The 22,089-nt window shown below is 41.8% G+C and overlaps 1 protein-coding gene across 2 annotated transcripts in view; it reads left to right on the top strand.

Moving 5' to 3' along the window:
• Nucleotides 1–22,089, top strand: part of asic1b (acid-sensing (proton-gated) ion channel 1b) — a 53,021-nt gene that overhangs the window by 23,586 nt on the left and 7,346 nt on the right. The window contains exons 4-9 of one of the 2 annotated variants that reach the window (XM_019857799.1): nucleotides 8,626–8,776; nucleotides 10,884–10,940; nucleotides 12,923–13,076; nucleotides 18,413–18,504; nucleotides 18,641–18,720; nucleotides 20,222–20,338. In XM_019857799.1, coding sequence (XP_019713358.1) covers nucleotides 8,626–8,776; nucleotides 10,884–10,940; nucleotides 12,923–13,076; nucleotides 18,413–18,504; nucleotides 18,641–18,720; nucleotides 20,222–20,338 — 651 coding nt within the window. The remainder of the gene's footprint in view (nucleotides 1–8,625; nucleotides 8,777–10,883; nucleotides 10,941–12,922; nucleotides 13,077–18,412; nucleotides 18,505–18,640; nucleotides 18,721–20,221; nucleotides 20,339–22,089) is intronic. The other variant, XM_019857808.1, reaches the window with a different exon arrangement.

Here is a 22,089-nt window from a genome sequence, read left to right as displayed (position 1 = left end):
ATCAAAGTGTCCTTTTCACCAGTGGATCAAAGACGTCATGCTGAAAATATGCACACGTCTGCTACAAGCTAAGTTGAAAGCAACAAGAAGCTGTAGCATCCATTAACGAAAAAGAGATTGGCTCTCTTCTCCTGTGCCATGTTAATCCGCTTCAATTCCAAGCCGCAACTCCCAGTTCCACATACACATCGGCACTCTGCGCTTACGCTCCTTTCTTCTCATCGTCGGCTCCTCAAGTCATGCATCCATCCAGCCGTAGACTGTCCATCAGCACCGACCTTTCTGCTGAACAAAGCGGGGCTGTGAAAATGCTGCCCATCACAGACGCAAGACATAAGCGCCCGGGGCTGTCCAGCAACGACAGTCAAATGGTGCCGACATTCCTCCCAATCAAAATCAGTGCTGGTACACGCTTGCTGCCGAAAAGGCGCAACCACCAAGCACAGATTCTTCTTCTTTGACGAATGTCGTGGCCGAAAATGCTGAAAACAGTCCACATCAGGTCCACACGACATAACAACAGCGCCATGTGACAAAACAAATGACAAAAACAACAAAAAACAACCAAAAAAAAACAACAAAAAAACGCAAGGCTCTTGAAGAGCGCTTACTGACAGTTGCCTACTCGGGTGCCATCAAGACATGTAGCTCAATTTTCTCAATTAAGTGGGCGATGTGAGATGCGCCTGTAGCTCCACTTCTGGCATCCCAGATTCCCATTCTTTAACAATGCCATTGGGGAATTGCGGATCAAACAAACTTTGAATGAGAATAAACAAAAAAAAAAAAAATTAGATATATCTCAACAGCTCTGATTGTTAGCTGCAATTGCAGACTGCTGACCGGCAACAACTTGCTGTGATGCAGGTCATGCACCACCTTAGGTTGAAGGTGTCCGATTGTTTTATTTATTGATTTTCAGATACTACTTTTGTGAATGTGAAAACTGACAGGATGCTTAGTGTACAATGTACACACAACACAAATATATGTATTATTAATAGCCCATACACACAGAGATACAAATCTTTTTTTTTCCATTTACCCCTACACTTCTCGGTCGACTGGTGCGAAGTCGACCGGTGCGAAGTCGACCGGGATCACCTGGTTGGGCACTTCTGTTGTGGAGGCCTGTCAACCAGGACAACCCCACAACATCCAGAGTCTTTTGGAAATCTGGGAGTACCACATCAAGCAGTTTTTTACCCACCTCGGTGACTTCAGCCCCAGAGATAGGAGATAGGAGATGGACTTTCCCACCTCAAAAGTCTCCAAACTCTGCTTGCTCAATGGAAGGCTTGTTGGTGGAATTGAGGTCTCGAAGGCTTTTTTTTCCACCGACTCACAACGTCCCGAGTCGAGGTCAGCAGCATTCCACATAGTGTTAATCGTGCACTTCTTCCCCCTCCTGAGACACCGGATGGTTGACCACAATTTCCTCGAAGGAGTCCAGAAATCATTTTCCATGGCCTCACCAAACTCCTCCCATGCATGCGGTTTTGCCTCGACGACCACCGAAGTTGAATTCACTTGGCCAGCGGGTATCTATCAGATGCCTCAGAAGTCCCACAGTCCAAAAAGGCCCAATAGGACTCCTTCAGCTTTATGCATTACGCATCTTAAATCCCATTGGGTCGCTGTGGTAGTTACACACTCGCGGGTGCCTTCACAATCAAACACGAAGCAGTCCGCCTGTGCAGGCTTGTGGAGGTGATTTCTTGTTTCAGTGAATAGTTCAGAAAGTGTACACTTGCATTAACTACGGTTTAGCTTGTATGCTGCAGAGGACCACACATATGAAATGGTAGAGAGGATGGGACGGATCTGTGCGAACTCTGAGTCACTTCACATCCACACTTGACTTGTGGTGAGTGTGGGCAGGCTGCGAGGGGTGATTTTTGCATGCCATCAGTGTCCGCAGAAGGCTGTTGCTTCTTGTTATTCTCCACTCTTCATGTGGTAGTCCTTTAGAGGCAACGTATTTTGCTTTATTTTCACATTTCTAAAGAGTTCCCTGGTGTCTTGTTAACATGTCTGTCGCATAGTTTTCATCAAAATAGCCCATGGATCAGGAATTCTTCACATATTTACACCATATTTCTTGCTAGAATGAAATTGGCTCATTTTAGGGCTGGATCTGTCAGCCCTTGTCCTTCCAACTTCTGGGACTAAAAGTCTTTTTTCTGCACAAACCCACTATTGGCTAAGATAAGCATACCCACACACCCTCTTCAAGTGAGCACCCTCTTCAAGTACTTTCACAGTTGGTTCAAATCGTATCTTAAATGACACAATGATACAAACATCTTTTAATTCTTCACAATTCCAAACCTTGCGATTCCAAACCTTGCTTGTGACTTAAGTTTGTTCCTGCTTGTATTATGAATGTGTGGTGCAAGATATGTAGTATGAAGTATATGTGTGCATGATACAGTATTATAATGACTGGATGGGATGATAATGACTTTTCGGCCATGTTGTTTGCTTACAATGGTATGAAAGTAATGATGATTGACATTGGCTGTAAGAATCAAACATTCTTTATTAAATAAAGGCCAATCCATGTAGAGTTTACATTTAAATCAATTGTAAATCTGTTTAAGTGAATGAATTGTAACAGAGTATCAAGGGATCTAAGCATACTGCATCCATGCGAAAATGACAGGGAAGTCACATGTATCAAATTTTCCCCCTTGTGAGGTTGCCAGAGAGTGACCTCCAGAGAACCAACTATTTGGAGACAAGACATTAAAAAGTCACTTTCCCATAATGTGCCCCCTTTCATATCCTGCTCTATATTTCCCACCAGAATCCCACTCTTATTTTTTTGTTTTATGACGCAAATTGTGCCACGTTTAGCGGGTTCTGGACCCAAAGGGCTCGTAGCAAGCCATAAGGATGATCCACACAGTCTCGTAAAATGAATGATATGAAGAAGAAGGCGCTTGTGGATTTTTGCCAGGTCGCTGTGAAAATGCAGTTTTTCCACAGCGCTAAATGCCATGGAATTAAACGGCTCGGTCACAGGGAAAAGGCCACGTCGCCCCTCTGACGAGTTCATCAGTTATGAGCCCCCGAATAACGACTGCATTAATAACTGCTGCCAAAATGGCATCCATTGATTGCCATTGAAAAGTGCGGCTGATCTACCTTGGAAAGAAAAAGATGTTTACATTCCACTGCCCGCGTGTGAAACATAATGGGCTTCACGTTTCACACGACTTGACTGTGAAAAGATCATGATGGTCAAACACTTCTACTGAACCATGCCGCAAATGTTAATATCAATACCACATCGGATGTAACTGGTGTTTTAATAATTTGGTTTCAGGAACTCATCAAATAAGCACGTTTTCTAAATTGTCTGTTTGTAGTTCACTGACTTGGAATAAACACATACCGACAATCAGAAAACGGCTGTTCACAGATTGTGTTGTTCATCTAGGAATGTACCTTAAATCCGTGTTTGTCAGCACACAATGGCAGATAATTATGAACGTTCACTACTCATCCGGGATAGCGACACATACCAGTAATCTGGCCAAAATTGAGTGTTTTCCTTCCACTGCGATCACAGTCAGAAAAGGCTCAATTATTGAATGTTTCTAAAAGATTATATAAGTTGTGGAGTGGGTTGAGAGTGACTTTTCCTCCATGATCTGCTTGGAAAACAGTCTGGACCGATCATCGTACACATTAAACTTGTTGAATATTACTGATGTCAAACCTTAAAAATAGTTAACAAATTCCAATAAAACAATAAAAGATTGAGGCGTTTTACCTCCCTTACGAGAACAATCATCAAAGGCCCAAATAACAGATGATCAGGCGTTCAGTTGACCTTAATGCAAACCACAAAATAAAGAGGTGCAAGTAAAGCGCATTCAATTATTTCAGTGAAAATCATGACTTTCACATTACTGTAAGTTAACAACATGGTCGAGTAGTAACTGTTTACCGTACAAGCCACAGTCATGGTGTCATGAAATAATACAACAATCTTGCACACACATTCACAATACAAGCAGGAACAAACCTAAATAAAAAGCAACATTTATAATTGGGATGAATCAAGCATTTTTTGTGTGTGTTGTGTTGCTCTTTAGTTATGATTTGAACAAATGAGCCATTGATCAAAGAATGCAAAATGGTGTCGGCCATCAGTGACAATCAAACACTCTAATTGACTGTTAGCTAACAAATCCGTGCATGAGATTGTGGACAATGAGCAAAGCCACTGCAAAGAAAATGGCACCATCTATTCAATTAAGCTCAGCAAAATGTTGCTTTTTATTTTGACTTGTTCCTGCTTGATTATAAGTCTGATGGACATTATTACAGCGAGGTGTAAATTTTATTTCCTGAAACTCTGTCTGTGGATGTGATGATAAAGAATTCCTAATGCATGCACGGCCGCCTCTGGTCAAACCTCACTGAGGTGTTATGTCATCCTGGCCACCCCCATAGAAAAATTTCTGGCTATGCTGTCAAAGTCAACAAAGGCCCAATTATCAGATGTCTCTGAAATATTACCCTGATGCAATAAGTGGACATCATTAATAAATACACAATTCTACTCAATTGAGCCAAAACAAAAAGTTCTTAATGGGAAAAACCAGATTGTGACCCAGCAATGGTTAGATTTTATTATTTCCTGGAATGTGCCCCACTGTCCGTTTTACATTTCCATTTTTTAAGTTCAGCCGTGTAAGTCTATTAGGAGACACCCGAGAGTTTGAATAGAAATTTGTATGACACCGTCCTTTTAAATCACACAGCGGCTTCTAATTTATTGCCGCGGGATGAATTGTTTGAACTGATGAGATGGAGCCGCACACAGGGCTTGTTTATGTCCTCCTACTTCAGCGAATGCTTCGCAGTCAGGCAGCTGAAGTGTAATTAATTTGTGTTAATATTTAATGGCTTGCAAAATAGAAATCACACTCCACTCGCATGATTTGTCTTTGCAAACTTGTTGAATATTACTGATGTCAAACCTTAAAATAGTTAACAAATTCCAATAAAACAATAACAGATTAAGGCAGATGACAGTAATTCATGTTTTTATATGGGACTTGAATTCTAAAATGGAATTTTTTTTTTGTTATTTTCTGCCTCTTTTCCCCTCCTGAGGATTATGTCCGATTATACAGTGGTGACCATTTAAATCCCCTGGGTTTGCACTCCAGATGAAATCATGCAAACAATTGTGTCATATCTCTCACTGGCGTTGTTTAATGCAGATTGTGCAAGATGAGTTACATCCATCCATCTTCAATACCGCCTATCCCCACAAAGGATGTGGTTGTGCTAGAGCAGGGGTGTCAAACTCATTTTTGTTGCGGGCCGCATTTCTGTTACCATTTCCCTTGGTGGGCCGTTATGACTGAGAGCATATAAAGAACGGTTTATTCCACTGTTGTTGAAGTTACTGTCATGAGGGGTTTCGTAACAAGAAAATGCTTACACTACAGTCTCTAATTTAGTACATCGAAGAATTTGACCTTTTTGGAAGAGATTTTAGCAAGCATCATGGAAGTCGACATGTTTGATTGGCTTTCGCGGGCCACAGAAAATGATGTGGGGGGCCAGATCTGACCCCCGGGCCTTGAGTTTGACACCTGTGTGCTAGAGATAACATGACAAGCTGTACTCTGTAGTAACAGCTGTCCCTGAAAGGGTTTATGAAGATAACATGCATGCATTTTGGAATGAGAGACAAAGTACTGGGAAAAGCCCAAGCCCAAATTCAAACCCCCAACCTCTGAACTGCGAGGCGGATGTGCGAACCACTCACCTTCATGGCACAGATTTATGTCCATTTACCACTAAAATGTAAGTAATTAATTAGAAAAGGACAGTACATTTTTAATATTTTTAATTCTATAATTGTTCTTTTACTTTTTTCATTCTTTGTGTTGCAATATTTAGGTACTTTTTGAGACGATGATCTATTTGTTTTTTTCTCGAACCATCTTCTGAAAAATACAGCTTTTCTTAAATTTCTGTATTGGATTAAAAGCGAATCTTCATATGTTTGTAATATGTTATTGAGATGATTTTATAAAATAATCATCTTCGGGGGGGTTTCTTTGTTTCTTTGAGTATTTTGATGTTTTTGTCAAATTGTAATGCAAAGCTGAGCCATTCTAAAACTTGAATAGTCTTTGTTTTTAGTGCATGTTTTTAATTTATATCGCATTTATATAATTTGTTTATTTTATTTTACAAAAACGTACAGAGAGCGTAAAACTTCACTGTTTTGTGCATATTGACATTTTATACAAAAGGCTTATTTTTATTTTTCAATATAATTTTCAGGATTTTATTTCCAAAAATGCAGAGCTATTCTGTAACTTTTTCAGCAATAAATTATATTTTGATTGGTATTTCTTCCTTGTTGCTATGATATTATATGGGTTGATTTTTTTTTTTTCCTTTTCTCATTGGTATTTCTTCATTGTATACATTTGTTTTAAACGTTGCCCTTTTTCCTCCCACGTTCCAACATGCATAAAGAATCTAAATAGTTCCTAGGTATGAATGTGGGTGTGAATGCTTGTGCAATCCTAGTGAAGTTCCACAATTCAGAAAATGAATGAATGAATGTTTCTGTCATTGTAAACCTTTCATATGTGTGCTATTATTCCACTTTTCTTTGTTTTATTACTTTGGATTTATGAATACATTGAGGCATTTGTTCACAGCCTGAAACAAAGAAGTGGTACCTCCCCATAGCTACTTAAAATAACAGAGTGGAGCAGCTCCTGCCATTGCGTTGCGGTAAAGAAAATGTTAAATTGGAAACATTCATTCAGATCTGTCACTGCCTGTGCTGATATTGCCATCGAGCCACCCCTGGAAAAGAGACTGATTGTCACCGTGTGAGCACACACATACACCGAATAAGCAGAGGTTAATGAAATGTGATCGCTCTGCCAGACAAGTCATAAATACATTGTATCATTTGATATACGACTACATTAATCTGAGTGAGATGGTTTTTGGCCCACACTCGCTGTATTTATTCATTGTTCTTGTCGCGCGCTTTGGCATATTCTGCAGCAATGTAGCACAAAGGTTCGACTTGTTGTTGGACGCATGTAGAGCTGAAACATTTGTCAGATTGTTCATTAGTTAGGCGGCCAAATCTACTTCACTGTCATAATTATTTAGTGTTCTCTGAATATATCTGCATTTTTTTCATTCAGAAATGAATGTCTAAAACTGAATTAAAAACTCCGCCTCTCTGAACACATGCACTCTCAGAGTAGTGTAGGGACGTCAGTGAATTTCTGAGTGCCCCTTAGGTTTGAATTAGTAAACTTGCAGGCCATCTCAGCAATAGACTGTCACGCACTGTACCTCAGGGCGGCGTGAGGGCGTCAGAGTGAATTTCTGAGCGCACCCTGTGTTGACAGCAGCAAACGAGTTCCAGTTCCAGTTGCATTTAGAAACTTCCACTTCTAACTACAAAAAAGTTTTTTCTTTTTAGTTTAAAATGGCTTACCTTAACTACAACCCTGTGTCGCATTTATGGCCTGAGGTAGAATCTTGGTTGGTTATTGCACATTTTGCTGCTGTAAAGAGTAAATCCTTCTTGTGACCGCAGGTTAACGGCTGCAGCTAATGTCGCACAGTTGCCATGATGACTACTTCTTCGTCATCTTCTATTTCCTCTTCTAATTCTTCCTCCATTCCCTTTTACTTTTTTTGGGCGATTGGCAATACTCTTGGTGCATGCTATCAAGAAGGTGGCCACGCACGGTCAAGCAAGACTTCTTCCTCTTCCTCCATTTCTTCTTCTTCTACTGTCTTTTGGCAGTTGATAAATACTTTTGGTGCAGAGAAAGTCAACACTATCGGTGAACAGGGATTCAGGGTGTCAGTCCGAGCTCTACTTTAAATACCATATTTTCCACACTAAAAGGTGCACTGGATTATGAGGTGCACCTTCACTGAATGGACTATTTTGTAATTTTTTTCATATATTGGACGCACCGCACTATAACTCAACTCAACTGTATTTATAGAGCACTTTCAAACAGCCATCGCTGCATACAAAGTGCTGTACATGCTACAGAACAATTAAATGTCAGTAAAACAAATTTAATAGTGACACAGTTCACTTAACCAACAGCAAGTTATAACATTGGCTCGTATCATTGAACTCTCTTGCCGCTGCTCTATTTCCGTGATCAACTGCGTAACCCGATCGCCTTAGGTTTGAACTCTGCGTTGTCAGCATGTCTCTAGCAAGGAATCATTTTGGGGTCGACATCTTACCGTAATGACCATACACAAGGTGCATCGGATTTTAAGGCGCGCTGATGTTTTAAGAAACTGGAAGGCTTTTAGGTGCGCTTTTTAGTGCGGAAAATACGGTACGGTTTATACAAGTCGCAGGACCAGCCAAACTATGAGAAAGAATGTGGCTTATACTCCGAAAACCTTGTTCATAATTTTAACAGTGTGCATTTAACACGTGTGTGTGTGGGGGGGGTAAAACTAATAACCGAAAATGTGATTTGAACTATGCTGTGTAAATCCAGCCTAACAAGACACAAAGTGCCCTTCTCTCTCTCTCTCTCTCTCTCTCTCTCTCTCTCTCACACACACACCCAGCTGACCTATTTGCCGCCTCCGTGGGGCGACTGCAAGGCCACTCCAATGGACTCGGACTTCTTCAGCACGTACAGCATCACGGCCTGTCGCATCGACTGCGAGACGCGTTACCTGGTGGAGAACTGTAACTGCAGGATGGTCCACATGCCTGGTGAGAACTGCTAATTGCCAAAAGCAGCAGTTTTATGATGGGGGAAATCAAGTACTTTTTTACTGTACTTGTTCCTTTTTGCATTGTGAAGCTCATTCATGCTTTTTGGTTGGGGGGGGATGTACAGAAAGCCCACAAATAATTTATATCTCGACTAACAATTTACGTAATTTCCTATGTTAAAAGTTGACACTGTAAATATACCACAAAGTATGATCCAAACACTTAAATATTTCAAGCTCATTTTACACCATTACTCTAAAACAATGCATCCTGATGATTAGATTTTTTTTTTAATCCACTGGAAATACGCCTGTCCTGTACCTGCACAGGTAGTGAAGACTCCCGTAATTTCCACTAACCACCCAGGCTAAATTCAGCTCCTCCCAAACAAAGGTTGTTATCTTGTCAATATCAGAGTTTTTTTTTTGTTGAAAAGCTGGGTAAGGCTTCCATAGTAGAGGAAAAAAAAAAAAAGATTTTAAAATCGTAAGCCACAGGTTGCTACTGTAAAGAGTTACAAAGTTACCCAAATCATATCATGCCATGCCTCAGGCTGCCAAATAAAGATTATGAATTTATAAATGAAGATTAATGCTACCAAAGCTTTATTAGGACAGTTGGTAGTTTAGTGGTTCACTTTCAAGCAGCTCAGTTCCCACTCGACTTGTGTTCTTTACCATGGGAGGCCTGGTATGGCAGGTGACCATTGCAGTATGTACTTTGCCTTCTGCTCTTCGTCATCTCGGATGACCCTGAACAGGATAAGCAGTATACAAAACGTATAATTGGTGGACAAAAACTGCCTTTATGCAAATAAAGCTCTCATCATGTCATGAAAAGAGATCCAGCAAAGAAAAGAAACATTTAATGCTGGATGCCCCGCATTCTTCTCCTTTGTGTCAGTGTCACCCTCTTTGTTGGAGTGTTGCCTTCAAGGACACATATGCATAATGCATCCATTTTCTCTAAACGGTTGTTCACATTAACCTGATAGGTGAGCTGGAGCACACAATCCCAGTTTACTTTTGGTGAGAGATGAGGTGCATCCTGGACTGGTCGCCAGCCAAGAACATTGCACATATAGGCCAAAAACCATTCACATTTACATTCACACCTATAGATGATTTCGAGTCTTCACGAAACCTAACACTGTGGCTTAACACGACGAGGAGGCGAATGTTGGCTTTGTGTCCGGTGTCATAGCAGCCAAAGTCACTAATCATCATCCTCATGGCAGCGAATAAACTACACTTCTGACAAGTATTGTGTCATTATCACGAAGGGAGGAGGAGGATTAATCAACAGAAGAAAGACGGAGAAGTCATGCTAATTACTAAGTTATTGTGACATGTAGTTGCAAAATATCAAATTAAGTGATTGGGTGATACATTGCAATTGTGACAGAAGTCTAGCCCGAACCACTTTGTAGTAGAGATTAACCAACTTTGAACAGCAAAATAAGAGACAAATTATTGTTTGAAATAATACACAGTGACACAGGTCACTATCTGAAACTGTAAATGAATTAGTATGTCACAGCCTGCGCCACCTGAGAACTGGGGTCAATAAGGTTAAGAGCGCATTAGTATATACAGTATGTATATTTTTAGTATAACATTCCATATATTTGTCCTACAATGGTGAATGTAACATTGTTTTCACCTGAAATTGTGTATCCAGGAAATACAAAAATAGTATGCAGCAGAATACATTTGTATAAAAAGTATGGTGCATCGCATGAAATGGATGGGGGCCCAGGCCGCTGACTAATGATGAATGACGGACCAGCAAAATTTTGTAAATTGCCCACTTTTGGTAAATTGTTTGCTTGCAAAATAGAGTGCTCAGTTTTCATTTTGACTTTCTGTATCTGATGATTCTGATTTAATGGACTTGCTTTTCTCTAATACATAAGTATCAGTAAAGGCTAATTAGTCCGTAGACAGAAAATTCAGACATGTTGTTCTGGAAGTACGTTTCTTTTCGTCGGCAGCTCTGCTGTACTGTCCTATTATGCGGAAATGTGCCTAAATATAGTGCCTAGTTTCAATTAAAGATGGTAATGAATATTGATCATGCTTTTGTCCTCTGCTTTGCCCTGCAGGAGATGCCCCCTACTGCACCCCTGAGCAGTATAAGGAGTGTGCAGATCCAGCCTTGGGTAAGAGATGCTATGGATTGGTACCGAAGACCGGTGTGTGTGTGTGTGTGTGTGTGTGTGTGTGTGTGTGTGTGTGTGTGTGTGTGCGCGCGCGCGTGCGTGTGTGTGTAAACAGTAAAATTATATGATTATAATCAATATTCACAGTAACTTTGTGACTGGGGCCGCTCTCCCCAGTCCGCTCCTGACGGTGGGTCAACTCAAATGCAAATATGAAGTTAACATGAGCATAGGTACAGTATTTTCTATACTAAGCGAGCCTGTACGTCCACAACATGCAAATTGTAAACGCACTGTCCCTACTGCTAATTTAAACTGGGTTACCAGATTGCTCTGCTTTTGTCTATCTACACAGCAGGTTAGCCTATCAGGGGGAGCGCAGTCAAGTGTATACTCATTTACACCATCCATCCATCCATTTTCCAATCCGCTTTATCCTCACAAGGATCGCAGGGTGTGCTGGAGCCTATCCCAGCTGTCTTTGGGCAGTAGGCAGGGGACACCCTGAACCGCTTGCCAGCCAATGGCAGGGCACAAACAGACAAACAACCATCCGCGCTCACCGACATGTGAATTTATTGTAATGACGTTTTCCAAATTAAAGCTCTCTACTGAAATTAAAACAATAGTAACTTATAAATTCAAGTTCAGAGGTTTGATATTAATACTGGTTAAGTACAGTAAAGTTAATCAAAAAGTAAAACGTTACTAGAAATAAATATGTACACAATTCATCAGTGTAGGTAATGATAAGTGAAGCTATGATATATTTTTATATACACTATGTAGTTTAGGTAATACACAGCTAGGTAATAAAGTAAAACAATTATTTTTCAAGATTTTGGCAGGGCATGATCAAATTCTTCAGTTCTCCTGCCTTGCCACTTAGTGCACAATGGTACCATAGTACAATGCAGGCAAATGACACCGTATCAAATGTGATTTTAGTCTGTGCTGCGAGCTGCAAAAAATGAATGGCAATGTATTGGACAACCCAAAAAGAGTCAAAATTGAAAATTGTTTCAAGCCGGAATTGAACAAGGAACAATGACCACATGGGTAGCCCATGGGCCTGTTCTAAAAAATATCTCACCAGTGTAGTGATCATTTGAAAATGATTTGCAAGGATTTACAGAAACAAAGAGTTGCCTATTGATTTTTATCTATTTCCTGTCATGTTAAATCATTGGGAGAATCATTGTCAGAAATCATAATCAGTCTCTTCCCAAAGATAAAATATCATAAATTGTGAACATTTATAATTCAAGCTCAAATTCGCAATTTTGTTGTTTCATAAGTGTCAAACTTGTAGCCCTTCGCATTAATCGGTCCCCAGGAGGCGGTGTTCACTTTCAAAAAGAATGGTGACCCTTAGTCCGGAGTGCAACCAGCACGAAAAAGGTGGCGATAGATAAAAACAGCGGAGCTGAAGTTATTTTAAAGAATGGCTAGTGGAAATTCTAATTGGCTAGTAACTTCACCAGCAACATTGGCTAGTGTTCAAAATAGTTAATCTAGGACCTTGATCATAAAATAATATTCGTAGATTGGAAAAGAAAAATCACTCTGAACACCCAACACCAACATACTGTATAATCACTCAGGATAATCTTTCAGATACATCAGATGATCAGTGCTTTGCTAACATTGATAGCATAGGTGAAAAAAATGCTCGAATGTGGCCCAAATGTCGGTATTTCTAAACCCCGCTTGAGCAGAATGTAGCAAATAGTGTTGCTCATGCCTACGGCATCCAGCCTTCAACACAAAATCTCATTCTCTGTCACTTTGAGACATGCCTTCAAGTCTGCTGTCTGTTTCCTAATTGACTTGCACTCTCAGATGTCCACATGACAAAATCTTACCTGTCAAGCCTCAACACTGTGGCGTACCTTCTCTCCGCAGGAGTTGTTTGTCATGCCGTATCCATGATAAATCCACGCGTGACTCCTATCAAGCACCTTGCATTTTCCCTTCCCCAGACTTCCTTGTGGAGAGGGACAATGACTACTGCGTGTGTGAGACTCCATGCAACTTGACACGTTATGGTAAAGAGATGTCTTTCGTCAAGATCCCCAGCAAAGCTTCTGCCAAGTATCTCGCCAAGAAGTTCAACAAGACGGAGCAGTACATAGCGTAAGTCTCATTTCAAGTCAGTTTCCCAACATACATTGAACCAAAGCACGCATTTTTCAGGACATACCACCTTACAAAAATGGCATAAAACGTATCTACACAAATTATGAACTTGTCACAATTTACTCGCAAATATACTCAGTGTGAAGTCTGGGCCTCAATCAAGAATTTGCTGCGGCATACATGATGAGATCACACGTTAGGATTTACTGCTCTTCATACAACAAACAGAAGAAGCAGGAAGTTCCAATGGCATTCCCATTCCAGTAGACTCGCGACAGCAAGGGTGCCGTGCTTACAATACTTCCTATTCAACAAAGACCAAGATGAATTGCGGATAGAGCAAGAGCATGCACAGAACACAAATCAAAAAACAATCGGTGAAATTTACCTATGGAAGAGATGACTGAAACGTGGTTAAAATAACGCCAATTACAATTTGATTCGGCTTGAAAAAAAAATGACGGACTGATGACGACGGACAGGTGCCCAGGCCGCGGACGAAGAACGGACCGACAAAAGTTTAAAAAATGTCCACCTCTGTTATTCAGGTTTTTAAAAACCCAAATAAAGGCATATTCAGGTTTTTGCATGCATTTATATGGCCTTTAAAAACCTGATTCCTACCAATATTCAGGTTTTAAAAGGGTTAGTGACTCCATGCAAACATAATTCATTTTAAGGAAACATGACATTTCCTTCCACTGCTATGTGGATGACTGTCCCGCTGAGCAAAAAAGACGCTTTCTCCTGAAGGCCACTTTTTATCCTGTCTGAAGGAAATCAAGACCTGGATGGCACGAAATTTCTTGAATTTCAATGAAAAGAAGAGCAGTGAGGGTGTTTGGTACCAGTGGCACTGCGAAGAGTGCATTGGAAGCTCATTCAGTTCCATTGATCCCGCCCATTGATTGGTGCCTGTTGTAATGAAGAAGCAACAGAGGCCAGACCAAGTGAGGCCAGGGCAGAGTGGCACCAGGCTGTTCTGGAACCTGCAACGGAATGGAATTAGCCTGACTGTTGCATCATAATCTGGCAAAACTCTGAAGGGTTCCCTCACAGATATTTTCAGAAATGGGCAACATACATAAGATTTACTTGGTTATGTGAGTTCAGACTTGATGGACGGGCGCTGCAGACACTCCAGAGGCCCAATATTTGTACACAAGCCATTAAAAAAAGGGTCTTTTTTCATAATGTTTTCCAAAATATAGCAACTGGTCTTGCTGAAACACTCATGTCCCCAGGTGAGAAACCAGTGAGATTAATTGGATTATTCCACCACGCATCAAGTGTTTCTCTGCCAAATCTGCTTAAGAGATTCAGTTCAATTATTTAGTAGATGAAGAAAATTGGAAAGAGGGTGCACTAAAAGTTGAATTTTTCAACTATTGTTCTCAGCGGAGCAGTTCAGGACAAGATAATTACGGTACACCAGATGCTGCCAGAGCTCCCCGAAAATCACTCGTTTAATTCCTTCACTTCGATGTGAATTCAGCCACCTTATTCTCTCTGTTTTGATGTTAATCGCTTGCGCGTCCTCGGGGAAGGATCAAGGAAAATCTTCATGGAATGGCAAGATTGCGGCCCTGAGGTGGCAGAAAAAACACAACACACACATTGAAAGTTTAGTTGGAATGTTCAATGACAGTTCCCTTTGCTAATGTTCCAAGCCATGATGACTCATTTCAAATCTGTGAAGATGATTATTATGGTGATGGTGATGGTGCCTCACGTGGTGGGATGCCTCCGAGTGGCGCGAGGGGGGAACACCGGGCCTTTTGGGCCCCAGACGCGGCTAAATGCCCACCAGCCGGCGGGGAAGGAGGTGGGGTCTCACCGGAAGGTGAGGCTCCCAGCGCTCACCCCACCGGAATGGAGGGGATTGGGAGTAGCCGCCCCACAACCCTCCCTCAACAATAATCAGGCGAGGGCCCTTCTGGGGCCCGCACTGGGTATGAACCTCACGAGGTACCAGCGAGAGTCGTATCGGGTGTGGGACCCAGGAGGGAGGGCAAGTCCCTGACGGGGGCCGATTGCCCAGGAGGAGGAGGAGGATGGTGATGATGATGCTGATGATGATGATGATGATGATGATGCTGTCTGCAGGCCATTAGGACAAGCTCAACACCCACCTGTCAGGGTGTAACCTAAGTGGGGATTAGGGACTGAGCACTGCTGCGAACAGCAAAAAAATAAAATCGATGCCTCTTGTTTTTTTGGGGTTTTGTATTCTTATATGTTCCCTGATCAATAAGTTTGCATCATTTTGATGTGCTGTAAATTTCTTTTCAGCAAGCCTGCTGGTAGGGGGCTCTCTGACACCCAACAGTTTTGAATGCACAACTGCTCACCATTTCAGTAGTGTTGGCACAACCTGCTGTTGTCTAACAAGGAACTGAAAGGCAAAATTCACGATAGGTGTTTGAGCAGTGCAAATTGCCAAGGATATCCACTTCTATGTCTTTCTGGAAGTCTTCCACTCTCCTTGTATCCAGGACTCTCCCTCCCTATGCACAGATAATAAACGTCAGGCACCGTCGTCCGTGGTGGGGGCATCGTTGTCTGCCCCAATTTGCACGAGTGGACTCATTGTGACATTGAGTGCATACGTCATGCGTGAACATGCCAACTATGCACTTGGCATTCATTCAAATATCCATCACTTTTTGTGGGTGTTTTAATTTTATCGCCGTGTATTCTCTGCGGCGGACCCTCTGAGAGTCCCCATATGTGGGCTGTGGAGTGCTCGGTGGTGTAAATCATGAGTTTTTGGCAGGATGTGGACTGCCTGTCTGCAGGGAACGCGTGGAAGTGAAAACTTTCAAAGAAGAAGCGTAGGAGAGAAGCTCCCACACTGCCATCCTCACTCTGTGGCGTAAAAAACAAGATTCATTATTTACGAGGGCCACCCCTGCATGTCTTGGCAGGTGGGCTGTTCAGCGCTTAGTGATGTAAAAGCCAAATCTTTGCACGGACTGGCTATCTACAGTGGGCCGACATACTGGACAGTATTGCAAGTTGCAACACATGACATCATTCACAATATATATGCATGATGTGGGAAAGCCTGACAACATGGAAGCTTCAACCTAGCCGCGGGCTAGCAAAAACACCTTTAGGAAAACGTGCCTACCTATTGAACGGTTATGCCTTCCAGTGGTAAACCAGGGGGACTTCTTTGGCTGCCAGGGTGAAATATGTTGCTCATAAAGAGACTGTGATAATATATCTTCTATATGGAGGCGATCCATCCAGCCATCAATTTTCCACCTCTTCTATTGCTCCATAATGAATAAGAAAACAACTCAAGTGTTTATCAAAATAATGAATCCATGATGCAAATTGATAATGCTGATCAGTTTTGGTTTGTTGGGGGTCCCATTGGATGCAGACTTCACACTCGGTTCTTTGTATCAAGCTAAAGCACACTTAAAGGATACTTAAAATATGGACTGTGTAGTGTATCATATTCATGCAAAGGAGACTTCACCTGGGCCACTACGTAGGGTCCAAAACTATTCCATTCAAATCCCGGTGACTGTAGACTTCACATTAGGCATTCTTTGCCGAGCCTCACCCCTCGGGTGGTGTCCATCCCTCATTCAGCTCGGGTCCTCTACCAGAGGCCAGGAAGCTTGAGGGTTCTGCGCAGTATCCTTGCTGTTCCCAGCACTGCACATTTCTGGACTGAGATGTCCGATGTTGTTCCCGGGATCTGTTGCAACCACTCATCTAGTTTGGGGGTCACTGTCCCGAGTGCTCCGACCACCACAGGCACGACTGTCACCTTGACCTTCCAGGCTCTCTCCAGCTCCTCTCTGAGCCATTGGTATTTCTCGAGTTTCTCGTGTTCCTTCTTTCTGATGTTTCCATCACTTGGGACCGCTACATCCACTACAACGGCTTTCCTCTGCCCTTTATCTATGATCACGATATCTGGTTGGTTCGCCATTACCATCTTGTCAGTCTGGATCTGGAAGTCCCACAGGATCTTCGCTCTGTCATTCTCCACCACCTTCGGAGGTGTTTCCCATTTTGACCTTGGGGTTTCCAGTCCATACTCTGCACAGATGTTTCGGTAGACTATGCCAGCCACCTGGTTATGGCGTTCCATGTAGGCTTTCCCTGCCAGCATCTTACACCCATATATATATATATGGGGGTTTTTTTTGCCCCCAACGTATATTTGCGCTAGCATAAAGACATTTTGGCAGTCTGGTATATAAACAGATAAAAATAAACAATAAAAAAATACCACTGGTGTTCACCATTATGCTGGATGTAGTTCTTGTAATGGTCGTAGCCCAGTGCATGTTTTTCTCTTCAATGAGCCAGCCATCTTATCATGTGTTCCATAGGAGAGACTAGCTCCAAAAAGTAAGCATTTCTCCTTTTAACAGTTTCTTTTCCAGGTGTGCTTGTATTTGAGGATAGACTTGCGTAATTTGCAAGTGACCCTGATTCCGGTCCCATTTTTTGTACAGTATTTCCACACGCTTTTTAACATGCAGTCGTGCGAAAAGGGAAAAAGAGTGAGAAATTCGGTGGACGTGTATCATTACACAATGCACAAAAAAAAAAGTGAACCGTACCCCAAATTGAACTTTAAGTCAGCCATTTTGGGCAAATACCAGAGCTCCTACTTTGATGAACTCCTCCTAGGGAATTCTGCCAAATGATCCCCAATTGTAAGCAAGGATCTTAAATAGAATGGTGATGCTAAATAGATTTTTTACCCTGTCAAAATTTGATGATCATTTTGAAGCCACGAAGTATATTGCTACCTGACTATTTAATTGAGGTTGTAGAATGAAATGTTGCCTGATTACCATTTTATTGACATGCATAATCAGCATCTGACACATGGACCGCTTCACATGGAAAATAGTAACCTGAGACTTCCATGATTTAACGTGGCAAGAAAACACGTATGCCGAATGTCTTCATGAGCATGCAAGCAAATGCCGCGCTGCCATCATTTGCCTGTAGTCACTTTGATTCAGCTGTCAAATTCACCAGAATCTCTTTGGACACTGACGGCTCATTAGTTCTCATGATTTCTATTTTATTTTTATTTTTTTTTAACTCTGCAGGCTGATCAGAATTTAAGCATAAGTGCACTGTGTGGAGTTGAGAGACGGATGCTCATGACGTTGGATAATAATCTGCCTTTGGACTCAAAAATAGCCTTTTATGTTTTCTTCTTTGAGAGCAGGCCAACAAGGACGTTGAGCCAACTCGATTGTTAGTTCGCAACCGCAAGTTATTTACGCCGTTGAGTCCATGAGGCGCCCGCCTTCTCAGGGCATTCATTTGCGCACGTTTGTCCCCAGAGATAACCTTCTAGTCCTGGATATCTTCTTTGAAGCCCTAAACTACGAGACCATCGAACAAAAGAAGGCCTATGAGCTGGCGGGCCTCTTGGGTAAGCAGATGACAGATGAAAGTGATTTGCATGCTGGAGACTTTGGTATTGAAACAACTTCTGAAAGGGTAGCAGTGCTTGTATAGTACCTCTGTCATACATTGCAACCGTGGTTTTTTTTCCCTCTGCCGTTCAGGTGACATCGGTGGTCAGATGGGCCTCTTCATCGGAGCCAGCATCCTTACTATCCTTGAACTCTTTGACTACCTCTACGAGGTAAAGGATGCCTGAATCATCACTGCGCAAACCATTACAGAGCCCTGTTGTATAGTATATGCTGTCACATATTTTGAAAAGAAACAAAACAAATGCACCCATTCTGATTCCTCTTTATTGACTATCAATGACAGTGCAGTATAGATTGATAGAAGACAGAAGAAAAGTCAAATTTCACAATAATAGCACGACTGTGTTTTATAAAATGAATATTGGAAAGAAAGGGAGAAACACAAATTTTGCAGTGTTATTATTTTTGTGCATTGACTGTAAAATATGGCGGACAACTGGTTAACAGAGCCACCTCACAGTGGAGAGGTCCTGGGTTCATATCTGTATTCCCGCCTTCCAACATCGAGTTTGCATGTTGGGCCCGTGCTTGCGTAGGTTTCCTCCAGGTACTCCGGTCCCCCCCCCCTGCCCCCATCCCCAAAATATGCATGGTAGGTTAATTGAAGATGATCAATTGTCCATCTGAATGTGCATGGGCTGTTTGTAAAGGAGCACCAAATTTCACATAAAATAAATCAGTACTCAAAGATGCGCATTGGAACGAAAGAAAACACATTTTAAATGGAATCACTATTCTGTCTTGACTAAAAAAAAATAATATTGGCAAGAGTTGAAAAAGATGCACCCATTTCAAAATGGAATCACTGATCTGTATTTAGGTGTTACACAATCAGGATTTTGTGGCCAATCAGTGAATTAAAAAAAAAAAAAAAAAAAAAAAGAAACTCAACAACCATCCGTGCTCACACTCACACCTAGGGACAATTTGGAGTGTTCCATCAGCCTGTCATGCATGTTTTTGGAATGTGGAAGGAAACCGGAGTACCCAAAGAAAAACCACGCAGGCACAGGGGAGAACATACAAGCTCCATAAAGGAATGCCGGAGCCGGGATCAAACCTATGACCTCTGCACTGTGAGGTTGACGGCTTAACCACTGGACCACCGGGCCACACACACACACACACACACACACACACACACACACAATATATATGAAATGGATTAGCATTTATTTTTATTCTTTCGCTCCTGCTGTCAGTTGCTCCTGCACTGTGCCATTCTTCTGTTGAATTCCTCATCCCTGCCATGCGTGCACACACACACACACACACACACACACACACACACACACACACACACGCCTTGAATACATTAACATTTCAGCTGTTATATTTTAGATGAGTCAGACTGTCCACGCTCATTTGTCAGAGAGAACTATTATGGTGCTGAGAGCTTTTTGCCTGTAAATCTCAATCTTTTTGTTTGCTATGCTGGTCAATAGGAAAAAAACATATTTACAGCAATGTAAAATCTCATTTCAATTTGCCAGATGCTTTCAATACAAATCATGTGGGCTCGAAAGAGTAGTATTGTGCTCTGATGACACATCTGTCTGTCTGTCTGTCTGTCTGTCTGTCTGTCTGTCTGTCTGTCTGTCTGTCTGTCTGTCTGCCTGCCTGCCTGCCTGCCTGTGCCTTGCTTCCCAGGTGATCAAGTACAAGCTGTGCCGATGCGTGAAGAAGAAACACAAAGGGCGCAACAACAATGATCGGGGCACTGTGCTGAGTCTGGATGATGTGAAGCACCATGTCAGTAAACCAGAGGTGGCAAAACAACTCACATGCTCAACTTAAAGTAGAAGTGCAGATACTTGTATTTAAAGAAAAGGCATATGCATGTACACTATACGTCCAGGCTTTTCGCTACATCTTATGCTTTCTTTTTTTAAGCCAAAGTAACAAGTTGTCAGAAAGTACAGACACCTGAGAAATGTGCTGAAATACAGTAAAAAAATATATCAGCATTGCAATGAACCCCCCTCATCAGCCATAACCCATTCACACACCCTCACCATCACCCCCTACCCCCACCCAGCCCCCATTGACTTTTAAGTGCTCTCGCCACGTCTGAACATACCCATCTGCCGCCTCTCCCGCTTTCCTGCTTGTGAGGCTGCAGGAAAGCGTGGCGGTGGGCGGACGAGTAAGGGGGTCAGAAGATGAGATGAGACATACGAGAGCAGATTGAGCGTAATCAAAGCAATGAGGGGGTGAGATTAAAAATTTGAAGCTGGTGAGGGTGACAGTTCACCGTTTGCCAGGCTTAATAACGCCACTTCAATTGAAAAGCAGAGCAAAGGAATGATGGTCCTCCTCTTTTTCCATCACTTTTATTGATCCAGTCTTGGATTTCCACTTCGCCCAGCCTTCAATTTTAACCTTCAAAGTCCACTCTGGAGCTTTACTGCCAATGCCAATCCCAAAAGCATGTTTTCACTTGTATTTCTATTTTAGTTAAAGTGAATTTTTATTTGACAAATGGCTAAAAATGACAAAGTGGATTCATGCTGCAAATGATTCCCATTTTTTGCTCTGAAGTAACACTTGGGATAAGCATCATGGTGTCGTGGCAGCATGCATAGGAAAAGAAGTCAGGGATCAGATATCTTCATTTTCACAAAAATCTGATGTGCTTCGGATAGCTCCTGTACACAATGATTGGATAGTAGGCTGTTTACTATCAATGCAAGCTATATGCCATATTTATTTTAATGCACCAGAAGTGTGGATGTACATGTAAATGCATTGAAGACTCTATAACTTCCACAAACAACCCAAAGCGTGCCTCTCAGTCAAGGTGTATCATTTCAACATAGAGTGAACACATGTTAAATGTTCTGTAAAGCGCTTTGTTCCAGCTACAGATGTATTGTACAGTATTCGGGGGGTTTTGTGCTCAGGCCAAAATATAATCTAAAAAAAAAAAGTATTGCTTTGGTGCCATCCGATGGAATCTTGCAAACTATGTTCAACTGAAGGCACCAGCTTCATTGAGTCCAATCATTGGCTTGTTGAAAAGAATGCTTTGCTGCCATCTTATGCTTTCTAAAGGTATTTACAAACCTTTATGGCTGTATACATTTTTGCTAGCAGGGATCGCGATGTATATAATTCCTGGAGCTTCATGTGCAAAGGTTGCATATGCACAAAAACATGGGGATGTCCAGTGCTCCTCATAGCTACTTGGCTGGCGGCCGCATGTTTTTCTTGCTTTGGAGCTGTACAGAGGATGCTGAGCAGTGGCGGTTGCAATGGCATACAAAGTACAGTGCTGTATTTTCCACACTATACGGCCCACCCAAAAGCAATTAATTTTCTCAAAAGCCGACAGTGCCCCTTATAATCCGATGCGCTTTATGTATGGATCAATATTCTGATTTCTTGGATGTACTATTTTAAATATTTTGTAAAGCTTTTTGTTACAGCTGCAGCAGTTGTGAAAACGCTATACAGTATAAATACAGATGTATTGAATTGTATTGAATTGTAAACGCATATACTGTATATATATATAT

Source organism: Hippocampus comes, unplaced genomic scaffold (assembly GCF_001891065.2).
Source record: "Hippocampus comes isolate QL1 unplaced genomic scaffold, H_comes_QL1_v1.1 scaffold17, whole genome shotgun sequence".
Taxonomy (NCBI): domain Eukaryota; kingdom Metazoa; phylum Chordata; class Actinopteri; order Syngnathiformes; family Syngnathidae; genus Hippocampus; species Hippocampus comes.
The sequence above is the reverse complement of the archived record's forward strand: the minus strand, read 5'-3'. Positions and strand labels throughout refer to the sequence as shown.